Source organism: Trichosurus vulpecula, chromosome 3 (assembly GCF_011100635.1).
Source record: "Trichosurus vulpecula isolate mTriVul1 chromosome 3, mTriVul1.pri, whole genome shotgun sequence".
NCBI lineage: Eukaryota > Metazoa > Chordata > Mammalia > Diprotodontia > Phalangeridae > Trichosurus > Trichosurus vulpecula.
In genome coordinates, this window is record NC_050575.1 from 253,195,301 (window position 1) to 253,217,533 (window position 22,233).

General features: G+C 36.4%; 1 protein-coding gene across 1 annotated transcript in view; it reads right to left on the reverse strand.

The window, feature by feature from the left end:
- LOC118843733 (CUB and sushi domain-containing protein 1-like) overlaps positions 1-22,233 on the reverse strand; it is a 2,679,416-nt gene that overhangs the window by 485,764 nt on the left and 2,171,419 nt on the right. Inside the window, 3 exon segments of the mRNA XM_036751485.1 lie at positions 10,890-11,092; positions 17,429-17,555; positions 18,104-18,295. Coding sequence (XP_036607380.1) covers positions 10,890-11,092; positions 17,429-17,555; positions 18,104-18,295 — 522 coding nt within the window.

The following is a 22,233-nucleotide window of genomic DNA, read 5'->3' on the forward strand; positions in this document are numbered from 1 at the left end:
ATCTCTGGGGGTGATGAGGCAAAGAATTTAATGAGCCAATAAGTATGAGAATGGAGAGCCTAATTCCTTTCATTAGAATTGGGATCCCCAAAACTAACCTCAGATCAGATTTCAAGCCTGAATGTGGGAGATTGCCCTAGCCCCAGGTTACTCAGAAGCAGTGCAAGGTCAGACAAAGAACTTGGATTTTTTAAAATTATTATTATTATTTATTTAATATTTTTAGTTGTCAGCATTGATTTCCACAAGATTTTGAATTACAAATTTTCTCCCCATTTCTACCCTCCCCCCACTCCAAGATGGCATATATTCTGATTGCCCCATTCCCCAGTCAGCCTTCCCTTCTGTCACCCAACTCCACCCCCATCCCCTTTTCCCTTACTTTCTTATAGGGCAAGATAGATTTCTATGCCCCATTGCCTGTATATCTTATTCCCCAGTTGCATGCAAAAACAACTTTTTTTTGAACATCTGCTTTTAAAACAATGAGTGTCAAATTCTCTCCCTTCTTCCCTCCCCGCCCACCCTTCCTAAGAACACAAGCAATTCAACATAGGCCACATGAGTATCATTATATAAAACCCTTCCACAATACTTATGTTGTAGAAGACTAACTATATTTTGCTGCCTTCTATCCTGTCCCCTTTTATTCAATTTTCTCTCTTGACCCTGTCCCTTTTCAAAAGTGTTTGCTTTTGATTACCTCCCCCTATCTGCCATCCCTTCTATCGTCCCCCAGTTTTTAATCATTTTCTTCCTTCTTTCCTGTGGGGGTAAGATACCCCATTGAGTGTGTATGTTATACCCTCCTCAGGTCAAATCCGATGAGAGCAAGATTCACTCATTCCCCCTCACCGGCCCCCTCTTCCCATCTTACAGAACTGCTTTTTCTTGCCACTTTTATGTGAGATCATTTACCCCATTCTATCTCTCCCTTTCTCCGTCTCTCAATATATTCCTCTCTCACCCCTTAATTTGATTTTATTTTTTTAGATATCACCCCTTCATATTCAACTCATCCTGTGTGCGCTCTGTCTCTCTGTCTCTCTCTCTCTCTCTCTCGCTCTCTCTCTATGTATATATATGTGTATTCTTTTGCTAAAAACATAACTTTATAATTCAATAAAGTAAAAGTGTATTCTTTTGCTAAAAACATAACAGTTCAACTTTAGTAAGTCTCTTAGGATTTCTCTTTCTTGTTTACCTTTTCATGCTTCTCTTGGTTCTTGTGTTTGAAAGTCAAATTTCCTATTCACCTCTGGTCTTTTCAACGAGAAAGCTTCAAAGTCCTCTATTTTATTGAAAATCCATATTTCGTCTTGGAACATTATACTCAGTTTTGCCGGGTAGGCGATTCTTGGTTTTAATCCTAGCTCCATTGACCTCCAGAATATCATATTCCAAGCCCTTCGATTCCTTAATGTAGAAGCTGCTAGATCTTGTGTTATCCTCATTGTGTTTCCACAATACTCAAACTGGTTCTCTCTGGCTGTTTGCTGTATTTTCTCCTTGATCTGGGAACTCTGGAATTTGGTGACAATATTCTTGGGAGTTTTGTTTTTGGGATCTTTTTCAGGAGGTGATTGGTGGATTCTTTCAATTCCTATTTTACCCTCTGGCTCTAGAATATCAGGGACGTTCTCCTTGATGATTTCTTGAAAGATGGTATCTAGGCTCTTTTTTTTGATCATGGCTTTCAGGTAGTCCAATAATTTTTAAATTATCTCTCCTGGATCTATTTTCCAGGTCAGTGGTTTTTCCAATGAGATAGTTCACATTGTCTTCCATTTTTTCATTCCTGTGGTTCTGTTTTATAATATCTTGATTTCTCATAAAGTCACTAGCTTCCACTTGCTCCAATTTAATTTTTAAGGTGGTATTTTCTTCAGTGGTCTTTTGGACCTCCTTTTCCATTTGGCTAATTCTGCCTTTCAAGGCATTCTTCTCCTCATTGGCTTTTTGGAGCTCTTTTGCCATTTGAGTTAGTCTATTTTTAAGGTGTTATTTTCTTTAGTATTTTTTGGGTCTCTTTTAGCAAGTCATTGACTTTTTTCATGGTTTTCTCGCTTCACTCTCATTTCTCTTCCCAATTTTTCTTCTACTTCTCTTACTTGCTTTTCCAATCCTTTTTGAGCTCTTCCATGGCCTGAGACCAATTCATATTTTTCTTGGAGGCTTTTGATGTAGGCTCTTTGACTTTGTTGACTTCTTCTAGCTGTATGTTTTGGTCTTCTTTGTCACCAAAAAAAGATTCCAAAGTCTCAGTCTGAATCTGAGACCGTTTTCGCTCCCTGTTCATGTTCCCAGCCAAGTACTTGACCCTTGAGCTTTGTATCGGGGTACCACTGTTTGTAGGGTAGACAGTACTTTGTCCCAACCTTGAAAGGCTGGGCTACTGTTTTCAGAGCTACTTCTACACAGCAGGTTCTGCCACAGCAGCACTCCTTCTTCCCCAACAACTGCCAACCAGGATTGTGGCCCAGATCCAAGCAGGGCAAAGCAGGCTTTGCACTCCCGATCTAATCTGCCACTTAATTCTTCCCACCAGGTGGGCCTGGTGCCATAAGCAACTGCAGCTGTAGCTCTTGAAGCAGCCTCAGAGTTGCACCACCTCTGCTGCCCCCAGGGTGGTGGCCCATCATGAACTCCTTTCACTCTGTCCCAGCAGCTTTTCTCACTAACCTTCTCTGTTGTCTTTGGCATTTGTAGGTTGAGAAGTCTGGTAACTGCCACAGCTCAATGATTCGGGGCTCTATGCCTGTTCTGCCTGGCTCCAGGTCTGGTTGGACCTGGCACGGCCCATGCTGGGCTCTGCCCCGCTCCACTCCCAGCTCCATGCGATAGACCCTTCCCAGTGACCATCCAGGCTGTCCTGGGCTGGAGCACTGCTTCCCTTTGCTATTTCGTGGGTTCTGCAGCTCTAGAATTTGTTCAGAGCCATTATTTATAAGTGTTTGGAGGGAACTGGGGGGAGCTTAAGCAAGTCCCTGCTTTCCAGCTGCCATCTTTTCTATGCCCCCAAGAACTTGGATTTTTAGTGTGGGTAATTATTTTGCTGATTTGATCGATGGTCTTTATGAATTGCTATGGCTGAAAAATATACCCTACAACCAATCTGGTTAAAGGATGGGAATTTTGTGATTGAACTAATAAAAAACACATTAATGGCAATTAATCATAATAAAATCTATTTTTAAAGTAAACACCGTCTTCTTGTTAAATTGGAAAAAGGGAGGAATCATTCTTTACAAAGCAAAGAGAATCTTCCTTCTTTTGAGGAGGCCAAATTTTACTAAAGTAAATTTTTTTAAAAAATATATAGCCAGGTCTTAATTAGTATGAATAAAGAATATGGTGAAGTAGTGGTATTATTTGAATTTTCACATAATATATCCATTAGACTGGAACCAATGACTATATTTTACATATAATTATAACTTCAAATAATGCAAATTCAAATAATGTGACCACTTGACAGGATTCATTATTTGAACTAATAGGGACCTAGCTGTAAAGCCATTATAACAGACCAAGACTAGAAGAAACTTAAATCAAGACTGAATTAATTTCTTAATTTTCTTCATAATGTCCTAAGCCTCTGATGAAAAAGGAGCTATTCAAAACAAAATAATGCTCATCAAACGGGATACTGGCATAATCACAAAATCATACAACCATTCAAAATCAACAAATATCTTTTAATTGCCTACTGTGTCTAGAACATTATGCCAGACCCTGAGAAAGATAGGAAGTTTGGATGGAGGGCTGATTGGTGTATAATATATTATTGCACTGGCTTTCAGTTTATTAAGGGAATGGGATATAGGAACAAACAACTATATCATTTTATAGAAAATATGTCTTATTCAAGGATAGTTTCATGACTTTTATTTCCCAAAATTAAAAAAAGAAACTATTATACCATTAAATAGGATAGGGATACAAGAAAAATACAAATACCTGGCACTGCCATCTAGAGCGTCCATGAAAAACAAACTGAAAATATAATCATGGCCCTGAAGGAGCTCATCTGAATATTGAATTTAATCTAAGTGTCTAGGAATGGGAAAGATTGGCATGGTAACCTCACAAAAATATGGCATGCTTCCTCTGACAGCCCCAGTGATTTTCGTTCTTAAGAGGGGCAGTCCTCCTGTTAAACGTAGGCCTAATTATTGAAGCTCTTGATGATCATGAAAATATTCTGAATAAATTGACAAATCTGCAGCCAACCCTACCCAGATTTGAAGGAAACTGAGTCTAGAAAAAAATACTCAAGATCAAACAACAATCCCCAGACAACATCAGGCAGAACACAGTCCACAAATGTCCCTACAAGGCATACTTTCTTCTTCCCACAATAAGTTCTGGACCACAAATAACTTAACTATTATACTTTTCATATAGCTAACTTGCTTATATTTAAAATTTTAAAAAATGTCCATAAATGCCAATCAGACCAGAAAGAGACATATTGGACAGGGGGATACCAATTATATTTTACATGGTTTGTATTTCAGGGCAAAAAAGCATAAGACTAAGTAGAAAAGACAGGTCTTATTGATACAGCATCTACATTGTGAGCTCTGTTAGGCATACGTAAAACTCAAGCAGAGGCTATGCCAGGGTTCAGTAGTTTGGTGATTTCTTTGAACTTGACTTTCTGGCACTGTTTTTGGGGGCTTCTGAGAGAAGGAAACTAGAATGGAGCAGGAAGATCTTGGTGGTTTACACCACCAGAAAGGGAGCTCAGCAGGCAATGCCTGAGTGGTGAATGTCTGCTCCAATAACCCCTTCAAGCACAACCTTGCATACTTCTGTTACGGAGGATGGAAGTCAGAGACTGAAGAGTAGGCTAGACTGAGAACTGGTGTGTCTGCCAGGGGGATTGCAGAGCAGCCAGGGGGATTTTTGTTTTCCCTCACCTCCATTCAGTCCAGATAGTATATACCTACTAAGCCAATGGGTAATGTCTTTCTGGTCCCTCTTTGTCACATGAAAGATGGAGCTTATACATGTTTATTGATTGATTGAGTCTTTTCTCTGTTACAGAAAGCTATTTTCTTATAATTTGTTCCCCAATTGATTACCATGGTTGCTAGTAGTTATGAATGAATGTGTTTCCCCTTCTAAACAGAAGAAAAACATAGCTTCCAAAACCTTGTCTGGTATGATTAATAAGTGTGGGTAGAGATTCACTGTAATTAATGATGCATACAGGTAGACATTTGGGAAGAAGCATTGATTTCTGTAGGTTAGGGTACATACGTCTTCTTCACCACAGCTGAGACACAGGAGAAAAAATAAAGTAGGTACCAAAACCATTCGAATATCCCAAAAGCAAAGGAAGGGTTCTGATATCCTACCTCTAGGTAAGCACAACTTTCTAGAAACAGGAATACTCATAAAGAGAGGGTGAATAATGTAGATGTATTAGATACAGATAAATAACAGATTAAAATAGATAGATAGATAATATAGATCCCTCCATCCCACCCTGCACCCCTCTACCAGAATAAAATAAAATCCTTAGGCAACAGGAAGACAAATCCAGGCAGGACCAGATCCCCAAAGGAATGATGCTATTTATCCTGTTTTACTCTTAGACCTGATACAAATGGAGCCAAGTAAAATCATAGTTTCCTTGCATTTTTTGGTTCAACTTGTTTTATTAGCTTAGTGAGGAACTTGGAATAGGATTGTTCTTACTTTTTTCCCCTTTTTTAATTTCCTGAAAGCAATAATGAAGAATGAGGATGAGTTCACCTTCTTTGAGTTTCTGATAGGCTGCATTTTCTTTCTCTGTCTGCCTCTTGAACTCTGTCTCTACCACTTTCAACTTTCAATCTTTCTAAGGGCTGGCCTTTTGTAGATTTTCTTGTTCTTTCTGCCTAACCAAGGGTTTTGACACACTCCAGCAAAACCAGTTCAATGAGACTAAAAAGACTATCTTTGCTTCTATATCCCATTTTCCTTGTAAGTTGCAGCCTATACTTTTGTCTACTTGTATTTCTCTTCATGTAGTCATACACATGTTTCTTCTCTTGTGAACTTTAGCCTCATCTTCCTTATATATCTCTATCTATATATCTATATCTCTCTCTTAATATATATATATATATGTATCTTTTCTGCTTCAAATTTTACTAGAAAAGAACAAACCTAAGATCTTCTTGCAAATGAGTTATATGACTGATCTCACTGCCATTTTGATGAGGGGGGGGATATCATAATTCCAGGAATAAGGAATTCTATTATAATTTCTTATATTTCTACTTGTTAGAAACTAGCTTAGCCTCTAATATGGTAAAGAACTCTATATTTGGTTAGCTATATGAAAAAGATGGAGTAATGAGGGAGTAAGGATTAAATGGGGCAGAATTCTCATTAGTTTGGTCATAGAGCTGAAGTTTTTGCTTATTGGAAATTACCTATATATAACTGCACCTACTTCCCCACTCCATATACAACCCTTTACTGAAGATTATAGATATGACCTAGAAAGGACTTGGGAAACCATCAAATCCATCCCTTCTCATTCTTTCAATTAGGAAGCTGAGAGCTGGAGAGGTTAAGCGATTTGTCCAAAGTCACATAAGAAGAAAATATCACTTTGAAATTTGTGATTCCCTGATCTGATAATGGGAAAGCCTTCAGAACAAAAACAGATTGAACATAAAATAGCTTTCTAGGAGGGAAGATGTATGATTTCTATGAAAATCTCTCACAACAAACAACACACTTTCCCTCTATTTACAAGTGCCTTTAGCAAAGGCATAGGAGTCAAAATATAATCAGGAGCCAATTAAAGATAATAAACATTTAAAGGGGTTTTTGCCATAATCCTACCTATTAATCCACCCTAAGTACATCTTTTTTACTTTTTTAATTTTAAAAGGAATAGTCAGATTATAACAAAGAAAGTATGATGTAATGGATAGAAAGACAGCCTGAGAGTCAAAGAAACCTGGGTTCAGATTTCATGAGTGACACATTCTGGCTGTATGATCCCAGGTCACTTAACTTATTGGTATTCTCAGGCAAATTGCAGTTTAGAAAAGTAGCCAATCTTCATTGGTCATGAGATTCAGAAAGGGTTTCCTCACTGGGAGCGCTCTATGCCACAGAACCAATCTCTAAACACACACACACACATACACACGCATGCACACACATAAAGGAACTATGATTTCATTGGTATAGGCAACTTGCACTGAGGAAACTCTCTTTATTATTGCATATGAGCACATGTTCTGCAATTTCTATTTTTAAATTTTCTGAGGACATTGAGATTTTAAGTGACTTGCCCAAAGTCCCTCAGCCAGTATACGTCAGGGGTGGGTCTTGTTCCAAGTTGTTCCAATTCTGAGGCTGGCCTTCTCTTCCTTCTGTCAATCATTTATGTTGTTTATAACATTAGTAATATGAATATATTTTAAAGGAGAAACGAGATTAATTTTGTATGTCTGGTAGGATAAAACACAAAATTCTCAGTATGGCAGCCTCTACAATCTAGCTCCCACTTACTTTTCCAGGCTTGCTTTGCTTTAATCCCTTTAGTCCTCTCACCATTCCAGGTACACTGGCCTGCTAGCTGTCCGACATACTTGAAATTCCTTCTCCTGTCCTAGTATCTTTACACAGGTGGTTCCCTATTTCTTGAATGTACTCATTCATCACCTGCTTCTCTTAGAATCCTATCTTCTTTCAAAGCACAAGTTAGGTTCCTTGGTCTGATGGACTTCAATCTTTTATGCAAAAGTGAGCACTGGGTACTTTTACTGGTTCCCGTTGGTAGTGAATAAGAGAGCAGCTTAGTCTAAGTAAGTGGGATACTGATGGTTTGGGATTCACATTGTAATTTATATGTATGTATGTATGTTTATATGTATACACATATACATGTCTTTCCTAATGTTCCTTAATTCTAATGACTTCCCTCTGTTGATGATCTCAATTTATCATATATGTATGTGTGTGTGTGTATGTATATATATATATATATATATATATATATATATATATATATATATATCTTGTTTGCATATAGTTATTTAAATGTCTACCCCATTAGAGTAGGTGCATGGTTTTTCTCTGTATGTTATGGATACATAATTTCCTTTTGTTCTATGAGTATGATTAAATAAGCTGTTTAAATAAACTAAAGCCATGTTTTCATGGTCAACTCCATGATACAAATTTCTTGTGGTAGTCCAAAGAAATGTGCCCCAAAGGGAGAACATATTCCAGTAGGTAGGACAGAAAGGGAAAGATCTAGGGGACATGGGCAGCAGCTCTCTGAGGACCACAGAGACAGGTTGGAGTTTTTGCTAGTGTCTTTTGATGTTGAATAGAATGCATAAAACAGTGGGTGTGGGAATGTCAGGGTTTCTAAGTGGTGCAATGGATAGAGTGGTAGGCCTTAAATCAGGAAGATTCACCTTCCTGAGTTCAAATCTGGCTTCAAACACTCACTAGCTGTGTTACCCTGGGCAAGTCACTTAACCCTGTTTGTCTCAGTTTCCTCATTTGTAAAATGAGATGGAGAGGGAAGCAGAAAACCACTCCAGTGGGGTCATGGAGTCCCCAAATGGGGTCATGAAGAATTGGGTATGACTGAAAACAACTCAACAACAACAACAAGTGATTGTGTTAACTCCTGGGCCCTTTTCACAGAAAAGATCAGTTGTACCCCCAGTTATTGGAGATGGGGTATATATTTTCATAAAGTAGCACTGACCTCCCCACTGACATACCTACCCCAATATCTGTAGCTTCATTTGTAGCTGTAGAGTTAGGCATTTTTAAACTTCCTTTGTGATCACATAAATAAGTAGGCAAACGCCAATGCCAGCAGTTTTGTGGGTCATCCACTGAGTGAAGATCGGTTTTTGCTTAAACTGAACATAATTCCAGTTTTGACAGAGAATCAAGGAAAGATGTGGGGAGAGATTTTCTTCTCTTCTATTTCCCCAGATGACCTTTTTTATTTAGCTCTATAAAACCAGGAGGGGCAAGTACGAAGAATATCACCTAATTTTTATTGTTAACTTTCCAAAGCATCATGAACCTTAAGAGCCTAGAGTAAGTTCCATATGCTATCACAAAGACAGCTCATAAGTAACTTGTCAGATTTAGACTGTGTGTAAATGTAAATTCAATTTGGTATTAAATAAGAATTGATTGTGTGATAATTAAACATAGAATTTATATAGTGATTTAAGGTTTGCAAAGTGATATATACGTATTATCTCATTTGAGCCTAACGAAAGTCCTATGAGATAAATACTATTATTAGTCTTTTTGCAGATTATTAGGGCAGCTATGTGGTGCAATGGTTAGAGCACTGGGTTTGGAATCAGGAAAACTCATCTTTTTGAGTTCAAATCTGGCATCAGACACTTACAAGATCTGTGACCCTGGGCAAGTCACTTAACCTTGTTTGCCTCAGTTTCCTCGTCCATGAGCTGGAGAAGGAAATGACAGACCACTTCAGTATCTTTACTAAGAAAACTCCAAACTGGGTCACAAAAAGTTGGACACAACTGAAAAAAAGTTTTACAAGTAAGGAAACTGAGGCTAAGAAATTTAAAGTGGCCTACCCAGAGTCATATAGCTAGTAAGTGTCTGAGGCAGGATTTATTATTACTAAGGTCTTCCTGGCTCTCAGTCAGTAAACATTTATTATGTACCTTCTATGTGCCAGGTACTGTGCTAAGTATTTAGGGATACAAAGAAAGGAAGATAAATGGGCCCTGTTCTTAAGGAGCTCACTCTCTAATGGGGGAGATAACATCTAATCAACCATGTACAAACAAGGTTTATATAGGATACACAGGAGATAGTGAACTGAGGGAAAACACTAGAAATAAGGAGGTCAGGAAAGACTTCCTGTAGGACATAAGAAGTCAAGGAGGATAGGAGACTAAGATGAGGAAGGAAAGAACTCTAGGCATGGGAAGGAGGATGGAGAAAATAACCCAAGTTGGGGGATAAAGTATCTTGTAGGAGAAATAGCAGGGAGGTTGTTGCCACTAGATTGCAGAATTTGTGAGGGGGTCATAAGGTGTAGGAAGATTGGAAAGGTCATAGAGAGTCATATTATGAAGGGCTTTGAGCACCAAATGAAGGATTTTATATTTTATTTTAGAGGTGATAAGGAGCCACTGGAGTTTATTGAGTAGGGAAAGTAGTATGACCAGACCTGAACTTTGAGGAAGATCTATAGTAGTATTCTAAGAATATTGGAAGATACTCAAGGAAAATTATTTCCTTCATCCTCCTGAAATCCCTACAATTTGGGTGATTATTAGAAACTCACCACTGAAATGAACATGTTATCTCATATTAATAGCTTATTTATATTATTAGATTATTTATTAAGCTAGTAATTATTCATATCTTGAACCCTAAGTCAATAAGAAACTGAATACATAAATCTTAAAGTGGGCAAGATGAAAAAAAATTACAATTTTTTAAATATCAAAGGGTGGTGTGTGAGTTTCAGATTAGAGAATGCAACTCTAATGAAACAGAATAGTACCTCGGAAGGATTTGGGCAGGATGAGTGCAGAAAGAAGTGCCAAAGACAAATCTTTAGTACTTAACAATTTTGCCTAGTACCAGATTCCAATCTGTAGGGACTCAGATCTAGATTCTGATATCCACAAATTAAGAAGAACATTTATGGTCTTATAATTACTGGGGTGAATTATAGGTACTTCTCTGCCAGTGACCAGAATCTATCAGGCAAACCTAATGTTTTAAAAGCTCAAATTATTTGCTCTCAGGACAATTTGTCTGTTTAATGTAACATTAAAAAAGAAAAAGAAGGCTTTTTCCCTCCCAACGTAATTCAGATTTAAAGAAAAAGCGTAAGTTCCACATACTTGAGAATTGAATGGAAAATCCTGACTTGCTGATGAAAAAGTCACTGTCAAACTGAAGGGTCAGTGAGTTGAAGGTGCTATGGATGTCCTCAGGCAGAGCAGACCCACTCCATTCTTTCAGGAAAATGTTGCTATCTATTGGACCATCCCAAACCTTGAGTATGTCATGAGCCATTTCAGTGTCAAAAACAATGAAATGGAGACTGTGAAAGAAGAGGAAAAACAAGAAACATTAATGTGTTATAAATTTAATTGAAAACAACTTCCTTTTAGATCTTAAAAATTCCCATCTTTTAGAACAGGCCATTACAAAGCATGATAATGCCACAGCGCAGACTAAAGAAGAGTTTCTCATTGTGATGAAGCAAAGGTAGACTAGAAAAACCTGCAATCAATAGGCTATCAGTATTTTCTCAGTTCTCCACTAGATGGTAGCATATATAACATGAAAAAAATAATGTCTAAGACGTGATTTCCCACTTAGAAACACATTTCGTATCTGTAGGATCAGATCAGCTATTGTATCTATTTCTCTTAATTCACTTATAAAACGAAAAAAAATGTGTTTGAAATACCAACGTATAGGCAAGAATATGTTATATCCCAAACACCCTTTTCTATAACAATTTTACATGCTTTAATTTGATTGACTCATGGCAATTTAAAACTTGCTGTGCCCCAAGAAACAAAAATTCAGATGCACCAGTTGATTTTTTATCCCTGATCTGTAGCCCTGAGGGCTATGACATAAACAACTAAAAGAGTTTAGCTAAAATAACAGTGAAGAAAATCTATAGTTTGGGAATTTTCTGGTTTCTAGCACTTTCACTTATTATATCTTACTCATAAATAATAATGTAGGTGAATTAACAGCATGATGCACATCCTGAAATATTAAAAATAAGCCATACTTCTTTAAGTTTACATTGCTATATTTTGAAATAAAAAATATCTTATTATTTGTAAACCTGGGGCATTTCTTTTAATATAATACCATCTCTATAGCACAGCTGAAAAAACCTAGAAAAATATAAATTATGACAACATACATTTATCATCATTTCCTCCACAAATAGTGCTTTCAAAATTGTCGATTCAACCTCAAGATTATTTTTAAAAATAACAAACCTGTGTAACAATCAATTATTGCATAGTTTTATGGAACCAAATGGAAATGGAATGCCTCATTTTTAGAGAGAACATAGTATTAATTGAGAGTTGGCAAGGTAGGCTTATAAATATTAAGGTCATGGCATATTCTGCAGAAAACAGCTGTAGTTGAAATATATGGACAGCTCTGTTCCAGTAGTCAATATCAGGTTTGGTATGGGGCCAACTTCTTTCTAGATGTGTACTGTACTGTACTGTGTTGGTAATGAAGGGTATACTGAGGGGTGGGGGAAGAAAGAATGAAAACTAGCCATAGGAGGTTGGAAAGTTTATTAACTTTCTTCCAATGACAGGAGAAACAAATATAACATTAAATCCTGAAAGTGGCGGGTTAGGACTGCTAAGGAGATGAATGAGAGAAAAAAGTAGAAACCTGAGAAAGTCAAAGACACAGTCCATCTCCTTCATTATTTTGGTGAAGCCAAGTACCAGCATCAGAATAGCCAGGGTGAGGTAATGGAAAGAGTATTGGAATTGGGGGCAGAGAACGTAGGCATTTTGGCTCTGTCCCCTGCTTCCTATGCAATCTTGAACATGTCTTGATTCCTTCAAGGCCTCAGTTTCCTTCCCTATAAAATGTGGGGGTTGGGTTAGATGATCTTTAAATTTACTTCCAGTTCTAAATCCTATGAACTCAGTACATTGGAAGGGACATAATTCTAATTCTGAAGATGGCATAATGGATAGCGCACTGGATTGGAGTTGGGAAGATCTGAGTTATGAATCCTGCCTAATACATACATATATACATACATACAATAAATACACATTTAGCTGTGTGACAAATCATTTATTATCCCTGTGCTTCAGTTCCCTCATCTGTAAATTGGTGATAATAATAGTACTCACCTCATAGGATTGTTTTGAGGATCAAGTGTACAACACATGTAAAGTACTTTGCAAACCTTAAAGTGTTACATAAACACTAGTTATTATAATTATTATTCTGAAAAAACGGCCTTCAATTTTACATATGGTCCATTGTTCAAACCAGTGAATACATTTTCTTGTATGAGATTAAAGAAAAGAAGCACTTTCAAAGACAGTTTTCCAGACAATTACACTTACAGAAAAGCAATTAAAACTAGGGAATGACATACACATAGAATTTATGTAAAACACAGCCTTTAATGCTGCTTGTAGAAAGATGTTTATATTACCATTACCTTTATTATATAAATAATAGCTGTGCTCAGCAATGAAATATACTGGGTCTCCTACAGAAATGTTTACAAAGAACTCTTAATGGGGCTAAATTTACAATAACCTCTTGTGATTAAACTTTTAATTAAATTCAACTCAGGTAACTGCTTCCTAATGTACATGTTTAAATTACTGACCTCCTCCAAGCCCAAATCGCCTATAACAATGTCTTTTTACATTAGAGAAATAAAGCACTTTTAATGATCTTGTATAAGGAGACATGGAAATAAATAATAGTCAATAGAACTAAAACCTAAGAGAATAAGCGAATGCATTTAACAAACTAGGCTAGCTGAAGAATTGTCAAACGCATCATTCCTTTTTGATGATGCATCCAACAATCCAGCTGGATAAAAATTTGATAGAAGATAACATTTTTAAAACTTCAATTTTAAAAAGAATAAGAAAAGCAAGAGAAAGTAAAGAGAGAAAAATAAGATAAAAAGGGAAGAAAGCTATGAAAAAAGGCACGATAGAAATGCAAACAAGAAAGATCAAAAAAGGCAGAAAGACAGAAAGCTTACACTGAATACTGCAATGGAATCTCTAATTTTGCTTAACACAACTGTATTATAGCATTAGTTTTCCTATATACCCCGATGTTCAGACTCCCCACAATTTATGTCATGATGGTTTCCCTAAACACCAAACCACTTTCTAGCATATGTTTGTGTTATGGCAATAAACAGCTCAGCTGACATATTGCAACATTTCTGCCAATCCTCTAAACTCACTTTGCTTACTTTACTGATAGTAAGGAGAACAAGATGAAAGTTTATAGCTCGAAGAACTGAGAAACCAGAAAATGAATTTAGTTTGAAAGCAGGAAGAGTTCATTTTATCTTATTTTAATTTGAAATGTGACTTTTATTGCAACCCACTTACAGGTAAAGGGAAAGAATAGTCATTGTTTTTCTAAACCTGTGTTGGGAATGCTGTTTTAGTGACTTCCTCAAATCTAAGTTAATTTGTCATCCTTTTCCTCCTTAGAATGTCATATATGAATAAAGAAGTCTGGCTATCTCTGCTTTCTAAATAGAACCCTTAGAGATATCCAGATTTATAGTTATTTATTTCCTTCATGTTCTAGACATAACCCCAAAGCATTTATATGTGCATATATAAGCATATCATATTTTGATCATAAAGAATACAAATTCTAAGGATTTTTTTGTTACTTAAGAGATTTTTTTAAAAATGATTTTTTTTGAACAACTAGCCTCAACAGAATGTGAGCAAAGGCTTAATGCGGTTTTAAGTTTTCTTAGCTTAAAACTTTTAAATATACCTAATGCAGGTCTATTTTTAGCTTTAATAACTTAAAACTGCCCTAAGACTTTGAGAACACCCCACGTAGCTGATAATAAAAATGATGTTACATTTATAATATACTACGTTTGAGAAATACTGAGATTCTTTGCCTAAAGTTGGAGAAGTACTATTTACCTTTAAGTGCTCAATCAATCAGAAGCATTTATTAAATGCTGACTATATGTTCAGCACTGTGCTAGGAGGTGGGGATACATATATAATACATGAAGAACACTGATTTTCCTACTATGTGCTCAAATATATTGTCACTCAACTGCTTGTCATTTTAAGTTATGCCCCAACGTTTATCTGTTTTTAAATCTCAGTTCCCTTTGAGAAAATGGCAGATGAAAATATTTTCCCTCTATTATTGTTCACTGGTTATTATGCAATAATCAATAATTCTTCTGTTCACAGGGTCACAATGAATTTTTATAATATCAGCTGCTACTAATTCTGCCTCAATAGTAATGATAGCTAACATTTATATAATGCTTACTATCACCCAGGCACTGTGCTAAGCTCTTTACAGTTAGTATCTTATTTGGTCCTCAAAACGTCCCTGGCAGAGAACTGCTTTATTATTATTCTCAGTTTACAGATGAAGAAACTGAAGCAAATAAAAGTTAAATGACATGCCCCGGGTCATACAGCTAGTATGTGTCTGAGATCACATTTGAACTCTGGTCTTCCTGACTTCACACCCAGTGCTCTATCTACTGCAACCCCTTGCTATTTCTAGATTGCTAGATATTGATAGATGAAGGGTCTTTTTTTTTCTGAAAGGCTAGAAATTGACAGTTAGATTTTAGGCTTTAGAGCTTGAAAGGGACCTTAGAGACATTTGGTCCAGCCTGTTTATTTGACAGGGGAAGATACAGGGGCCCAGAAATGAAAAGTGAGCTAGACAAGGTCACATAGATGCCAAGAAATAGATTCAAGTCTTACTTATCTGATTCCAAATCCAGTGCTCTATTATATCATTACTTTTGACACTTCCCCCGCAAAAAAAGCCAAGTGAGTGCCAGGAAGGGCGAACTTCACAAGAGAAGAAAGGGATGAACTCGAAGTAAAATATAGATACCCTTTCTCTCCATTCTATTTTCCCCGCTTATTGATTTTTTTCATATTACTTCAAGGTCATTATAATAATTATAGTTCACTTTTATGCTGAACTTTAGACTTAAAAATACAGGGAGATGATCATATGGTTTTTGCTAGTTTTGTTGTTGATATGATCAATTATGCTAATAGTTTTCCTAATATTGAACCAGCCTTGCATTCCTGGAATAAATCCTACCTGGTCATGGTGTATTATTCTCGTAATGAGTTGCTGCAATCTTTTTGCTAATATTTTATTTAAAATTTTTGCATCAATATTCATTAGAGAAATTGGTCTATAATTTTCTTTCTCTGTTTTAACTCTACCTGGTTTAGATATTAGTACCATATTTGTGTCATAAAAAGAATTTGGTAGGACTCCTTCTTCACCTATTTTCCCAAATAGTCTGCAAAGTATTGGAATTAGTTGTTCTTTAAATGTTTGATAGAATTCACATGTAAAACCATCTGGCCCTGGAGATTTTTTCCTAGGGAGTTCGTTGATGGCCTGCTCAATTTCTTTTTCTGATATGGGGTCATTAAGAAATTTCACTTCCTTCTCTGTTAGTCTGGGCAGTTTATGTTTTTGTAGATATTCATCCATATCTCTAAGGTTGTCAAATTTATGGGCATACAGTTGGGCATCAATTGGGGAATGGCTGAACAAGCTGTGGTATATGAAGGTGATGGAATACTATTGTGCCATAAGAAATGGGGATGATGCAGACTTCATAACAACCTGGAAAAACCTACACGACATAATGCTGAGTGAGCGGAGCAGAGCCAGGAGAACGTTGTGCACAGCCACAGATATGTGGATTCCGTGAGGACCAACCCTGACATACTGCGCTTCTCTCAGCAACCTAAAGGGGCAAGGACAACTCCAGGGGACTCACGATGGAGAATGCTATCTTCATTCAGAGAAAGAACTGCGAAGTTTGAATACAGACTGAGGCACACTACTACATGCTCGCCTTTTCTGCTTCTCTTTTGTTTTTGGTTTTGGGGTTTTTTTTTTTTGTTTTTTTTTTGGTTCTGTTTCTTCTTTCTCATGATTCATTCCATTGGTCAAAATTCTTCTCCACGACTTGACTAGAGCATAAATTAATTCAATGCGAAGTTATACATGACAGTTATATGAGACTTCATGCCGTCTTGGGGAGGGAGGGGGGAGGGAGGGGAGAAAAACTGGAACTCAAAACTATGTAGAACCGTGTGTGGTAAACTAAAAATAAATAAAAAATAAAAAAAAATGAAAAAAAAAATAAAAATACAGGGAGGCATTAATATGAATTATTTAATGTTTTGTTTGACATTTTTCTCATAAAGTAAAAAAAGTTCACTAGAATCAATTTAGATTTTCATTAGAAATAGAATAATTACTTTGTTCTTTCTTCTACCAATTTTATATAGTTCAATTATTTTCTTCTTATCTGTAGCTCAGGGCTGGATTTCTCTTGTGCCATCATTTTAATATACCTATAAACATGTATTCTGGGTAAGTCTACTAAATACATTTTAATTCAAGATTTCAAAGGTATATCCAAAAAAGAAGTTGAGCCAAAGAGAAGTCCAGAAACTCCATCTAGGGCAGTCTTTAGAGCAGTTGGACATAAACCCTGGGATGTTTATGAACTGTCTTCCACAGCTGAAAGATAATTGCCAAATTTTATGGGACTCCCCCTTTTTCCTTCATGCATAGCACACCGAACCTACATTCTCCAAAACAGCATAACACACAATAAAATGACTACCTGATGGTCTTCCCTGGATCTGCCTCTATGATCCATGTGCAATGAAGATTATTATCATAAGGTGCTGGGTAACCTGGAGACAAAATCCGCCCAGATGTGGCAGCATGGATTTGACCACCACATTCAGCTGAGGAGAAAACAAAAGCATACCAATGTCACCCTATTTTGGATAAGACTACTGTGCTGCATAATTTTCTGCATTAACATTTTAGGGAAAAAATTTAAAAAATGATTTTTACCATTTTAGTACCTTTTAAGAACTCTTTCCTTATTTCCTTAGCCTCATCATTCCCTGAAACCTCTTCATATTATCAACTGAGAAAGTTCCAATTTCACATATAAAGTCAGAAGATATGAAAATAGTGTAACGATTGGGTCCCAATAAACATATGTGTATTAAATATCACAATACGATAGCTTTAGAAAGTACTGTTCCCATGTTTGAAAAATCCACAATGCAAATAGGGATAAGGAAGAGGCTGGAAAGAACTCCCCAATTTTATGAGAAATAGAGTCATTTTAGCCATAGTATTTCCCAAGCAGTAGAGAGAGGGGATGAGGAAAAATATCTCCCCTCTCTCCAAAAGTTCAGACACATGACTAAAGACATTTTTTACTAGAATTAGAGGTTAACAGTATTGCATAGCCATTTCTGTATGATCTATTAAACATTACCAATGCAAGAAGGCAAAGGCTTGTCCCACACTCTGCGGTCTCCACTCAGGCAGGTCATGGTGCTACTCCCATGCATCGCATACCCAGGATTACAGCTGTACTGGACGAGGGTGTCAGTAAAATGCCCTTCGTCTCGAATCTTGTAGCCGTAATTTGGGATTCCCGGATCTTCACATTTTACTAGATCAAAACCTTCAAGAGGAACAAAACAAAAACAAAAAGACATGTTGTCAGTAGAAAAAAACAAAGGTAAATTCTTAGAGCTTGGAGCTGGAAGCAACCTTAGCAACCAGCTATTCCAAATCCTTCAATTTACATATGTGGCAGAGGAGACTTAGAAAGTTGCTATGACTTGATTTTGGTCGTGTGTGTGTGTGTGTGTGTGTGTGTGTGTGTGTTTGAGAGGGAGAGAGAAAGAGGAAGTGTGTCAGGTGAGATTTGAACAGATTCCCCAGATTTGATATCCAGTGTTCATTTCATTACTCCAAAGATATTAATTACCAAGTACAAAATCTAAATAATCCACAGTAAGTATAGAAACAAAATTAAGAATATTATCTAAAGGAGTAAAGGGATAGAGAAATAAATGGTGTGTTCTTTTCAGTAATTATTAAAGGCAAGATAGTCTCCCCCTCCATTTCCTCAGCATTACTTTTCTCTAAATGTTTGATAACTTATTGATCAGTGAATTTGTTACTTACTGCTTCAATTTCTTGCAGGTTATTTCTCCCTCCATGAATTCTATATAATCACTCACTAAAGCAATTTTAATTGGCAGCCACCAGCTGGCAAATCAGGACCCGTCAGTGTATCATAGCAAACTTACCTGGAAGACTTCCCAACTAGTAACTGCTGAACTCCCCACCTTTGCCTTACATTGCCCCATCTTTGTTGTTTTTTGTTTTGTTTTTGGGTTTTTTTCAGGCACTTACCTCCAGAAAGGGGAACTGCTTTTAGTGGTGCTTATTCTCCACTTAGTTCTAAATAAGGACTGAATTGTTAGCACCAGCTTGGAGCTCAGACAGTTTATTGTCCTCAGGCCATTTCCTTCAGAGATCTCATGACTTTGGAGAAAAAGAATATAGTTCTTCCCCTGTGAAAGTATTAGGGTCCCTAAAATAGCCACATGCCATATTCTTTTTGATACAGGGCTCTGAGTTGTGCAATTCCCTCCACAACAGAAATTCAATAAATAAATCATTATAATGAGTGAGAGAATATAAGCTGTTAAACACAAAGAAATAGATGACTGAAAGGAAGATTTAGGCTTGTCTGTACCTAAAGCTGTATATTGTTTTTATGTGAAGCAATATTTTGTAGGCCATCTCAGAAGACAGCCTTATACTTTCACATATTTCTCCCCCACTTCAGGATGTAAATTTTAACAATTTTAAAAAGTACTGTTTAAAACTTGGTGTAGGTCTTGCCTGGGCTATTTCCTCTTTCTTTCATTGTTCCAGAAAGTATATTCCCACTTCCACAAAACCATGAAGGATGCCTGTTGGGACATCAACTTCCTAGAAAACTTCTCCAAAGTCATCAAACTTACCTCATTCTCATGTTAAAAAAAATCAGTTTCTACATTACTGCTATGCACGTAAGGTGATTGGGAAAAGCACCTAGATTGTAATCAGAGTAGTAAGAAAAGATAATTTGCATAGGTGTAGGAATGGCTCAGTTTTTTCAATTTACTAATGGTGCTTCAGTATAATTTTTAAGCAAAGAGTGAATGTAATTATGATTCAAGATACACACAACAGCCCAAAACAATATCATATATTTGAGAACTACTAGAAAGTAAAATATTCAATTTCCACAAGGAAAATACAGAAATAGGGAAAGGTACAAGAGTAGTAATGCTAACTTTCCTATGGCTTAGGCCAGAAACAAATGTCTGGTCAAGACCAAAATGCAAGCTTCTTGAGGACAAAGACTTTCATTTTCATCTATCTTATCCCAAGGACCTAGCACAATGCCTTTGACGTGTGAGGTGATTAACAGGAGAAAGAACATTCTCTCTGGAATCAGAAATTTTGCGTTGCGGTTGTTCAGTCATTTCAGTCACGTCTAACTCTTTGTGACCCCATGTTGGGTTTCTCTTGGCAAAGATACAGGAGTCAGAAAACCTAGGTTCAAATTCTTCCTTTGATACTTATTACCTATGTGGCCTCTTGTATGTCATTTAATCTCCCCATTTCTTGGTTACCTCATCTATAATATGAGGGGAGTTGAATTAAATGGTTTATTTGGCTCTTCAACTTCTGAATTTATAGTTTAGTGGGGAAAATGTAATTATTTGATCAAAATCCTATTTTATTTGAATGTACTAAGCCAACTAAATAATAAAAAAGGAATCATTGCAATTTTATTTTTGTTCAAAGTATCTAATTACAAATTCCTCAATCAAAATCTGGAAAACTGAGGCCTAGAGAATGGAATCAGCTTATACATGTTCATATGGATAATAAATAGTGAAAGTCTAGCTCGGCCATCTTGTTTTCTCCTCTGTCTTAACATTCCTGATATTCACAAAACTCTATGTACCTAAATGTACCTAAACTTTTCTGAGCTTGAAATGGAAGTGTGTCAAAGTTGGAAAAAATGCTAACTCTATCAGGGGACTGAAGATTCATAAGATCTTGGAATAGGAAAGGACCTCCAAAGGCAAACTAAATAGGAATCTCCACATCAACATACCCAATCACTAATTATTCAGAATTTATGTTGGGGAGGTTAGATTAAACAATATTGAAACTCTCTTCCAGCTCTAAGAATATAAAAATTCATAATTTTTTAACTTCTTAAAAAATCAGTCGTAGGAAAACTGATTTATAGTTGGAAGGGATCTCAGAGGTCATCTATTCCAACCTCTTCATTTTATAGCCAAGGAAACTGAGATGTAGAAAAGTTAAGTGACTTGGCTAATAATATTAGTAGTATGAGAGAATAATTTGTACTTTCCCCTTCATATAACATTAACCACTGGATTAAGCTTGCTTTTCATCTGGCTATTTTGACATCACACAGACAGACTTAAGTTGGCATGCTAAAAGGCATATTTGTATATGGGTATGGAATCTGGGAGAGGTTAAAGGAAAGGAAGGGGAACTTAAATTATTTGAATTGATACTATGTGACCAAAAATCCCCATAACTATCAATTTATCAGGAGAGGGGAGAATATCAAGTAAGAAAATGGCTTAGGTATAATTCTGATGAAACAATGCAAATGGCTGATGTATTTTTTTTCACTTATCAAGCACCAGTGTAGGGCACAAGCTGAAATGAGAATTATGGGAACTCCATCTCTTGAGATTTTAAAACAAAGCTAAAAAATTGACATTTTCATTTATCTTCTGTAGGTGGTTAAAACCATAACATAAATGGATCATCAAGATTACTTCTTCCTATCTCTGACAGTGAGAATTCTTAAGCAATGCAACTGCCTATTAAGAGAGTGGCATTCCCTTCTTGAGAGATCAACAAGGTGTGAGTATGATGCAGTGAAAAATATTTTAATTTGTGGCTTGTAAAAGCAGTCTCAGTACCCTTTGTAAAGGTTTTTATTTAAACATGGATTTCTCGTGAGGTCATTTGAAAGCATACATGCATGAATAAATGAATAGAAAAGTAAATTTCATTCATTCGTGTTTATGAAATCATCCAGAAGGTTTATAAGATAGTAGATTTAAAGGTGGAGAGGACCATGCAGGCCATTGGGTCCAACTCCCTTATATTTCAAATCAAGAAAATTAAACACAGTCAGGTTAAGCTACTTGTCTAGGGTCATACATTTAACAAGTGTATGAAGATGTATTTGAACTAAGGTCTTTCTGACACTAAACACAGTACCCTATACACATAATTCAACCTCCAGAACGTACTACCTAAGCCAAAGAATGCCCAAAGCTTTAAAAATGTATGTGTGTATGTAAATTAGCTTAGACTATTTTTCAGGTTTTTTCATTGCTATTTAAAAAAAAAGAAACAGAGATATGCAAATATAGGCAGATATGCTTCGATTTTATTTGGGTTGCAATTTTGTAGGGAAACATCTGTCTTCTTACTATTGCTCATACTAGTTGATCCAAAATATACCTTTTTTAAAACCACAGCTTGTCATGCAGATGT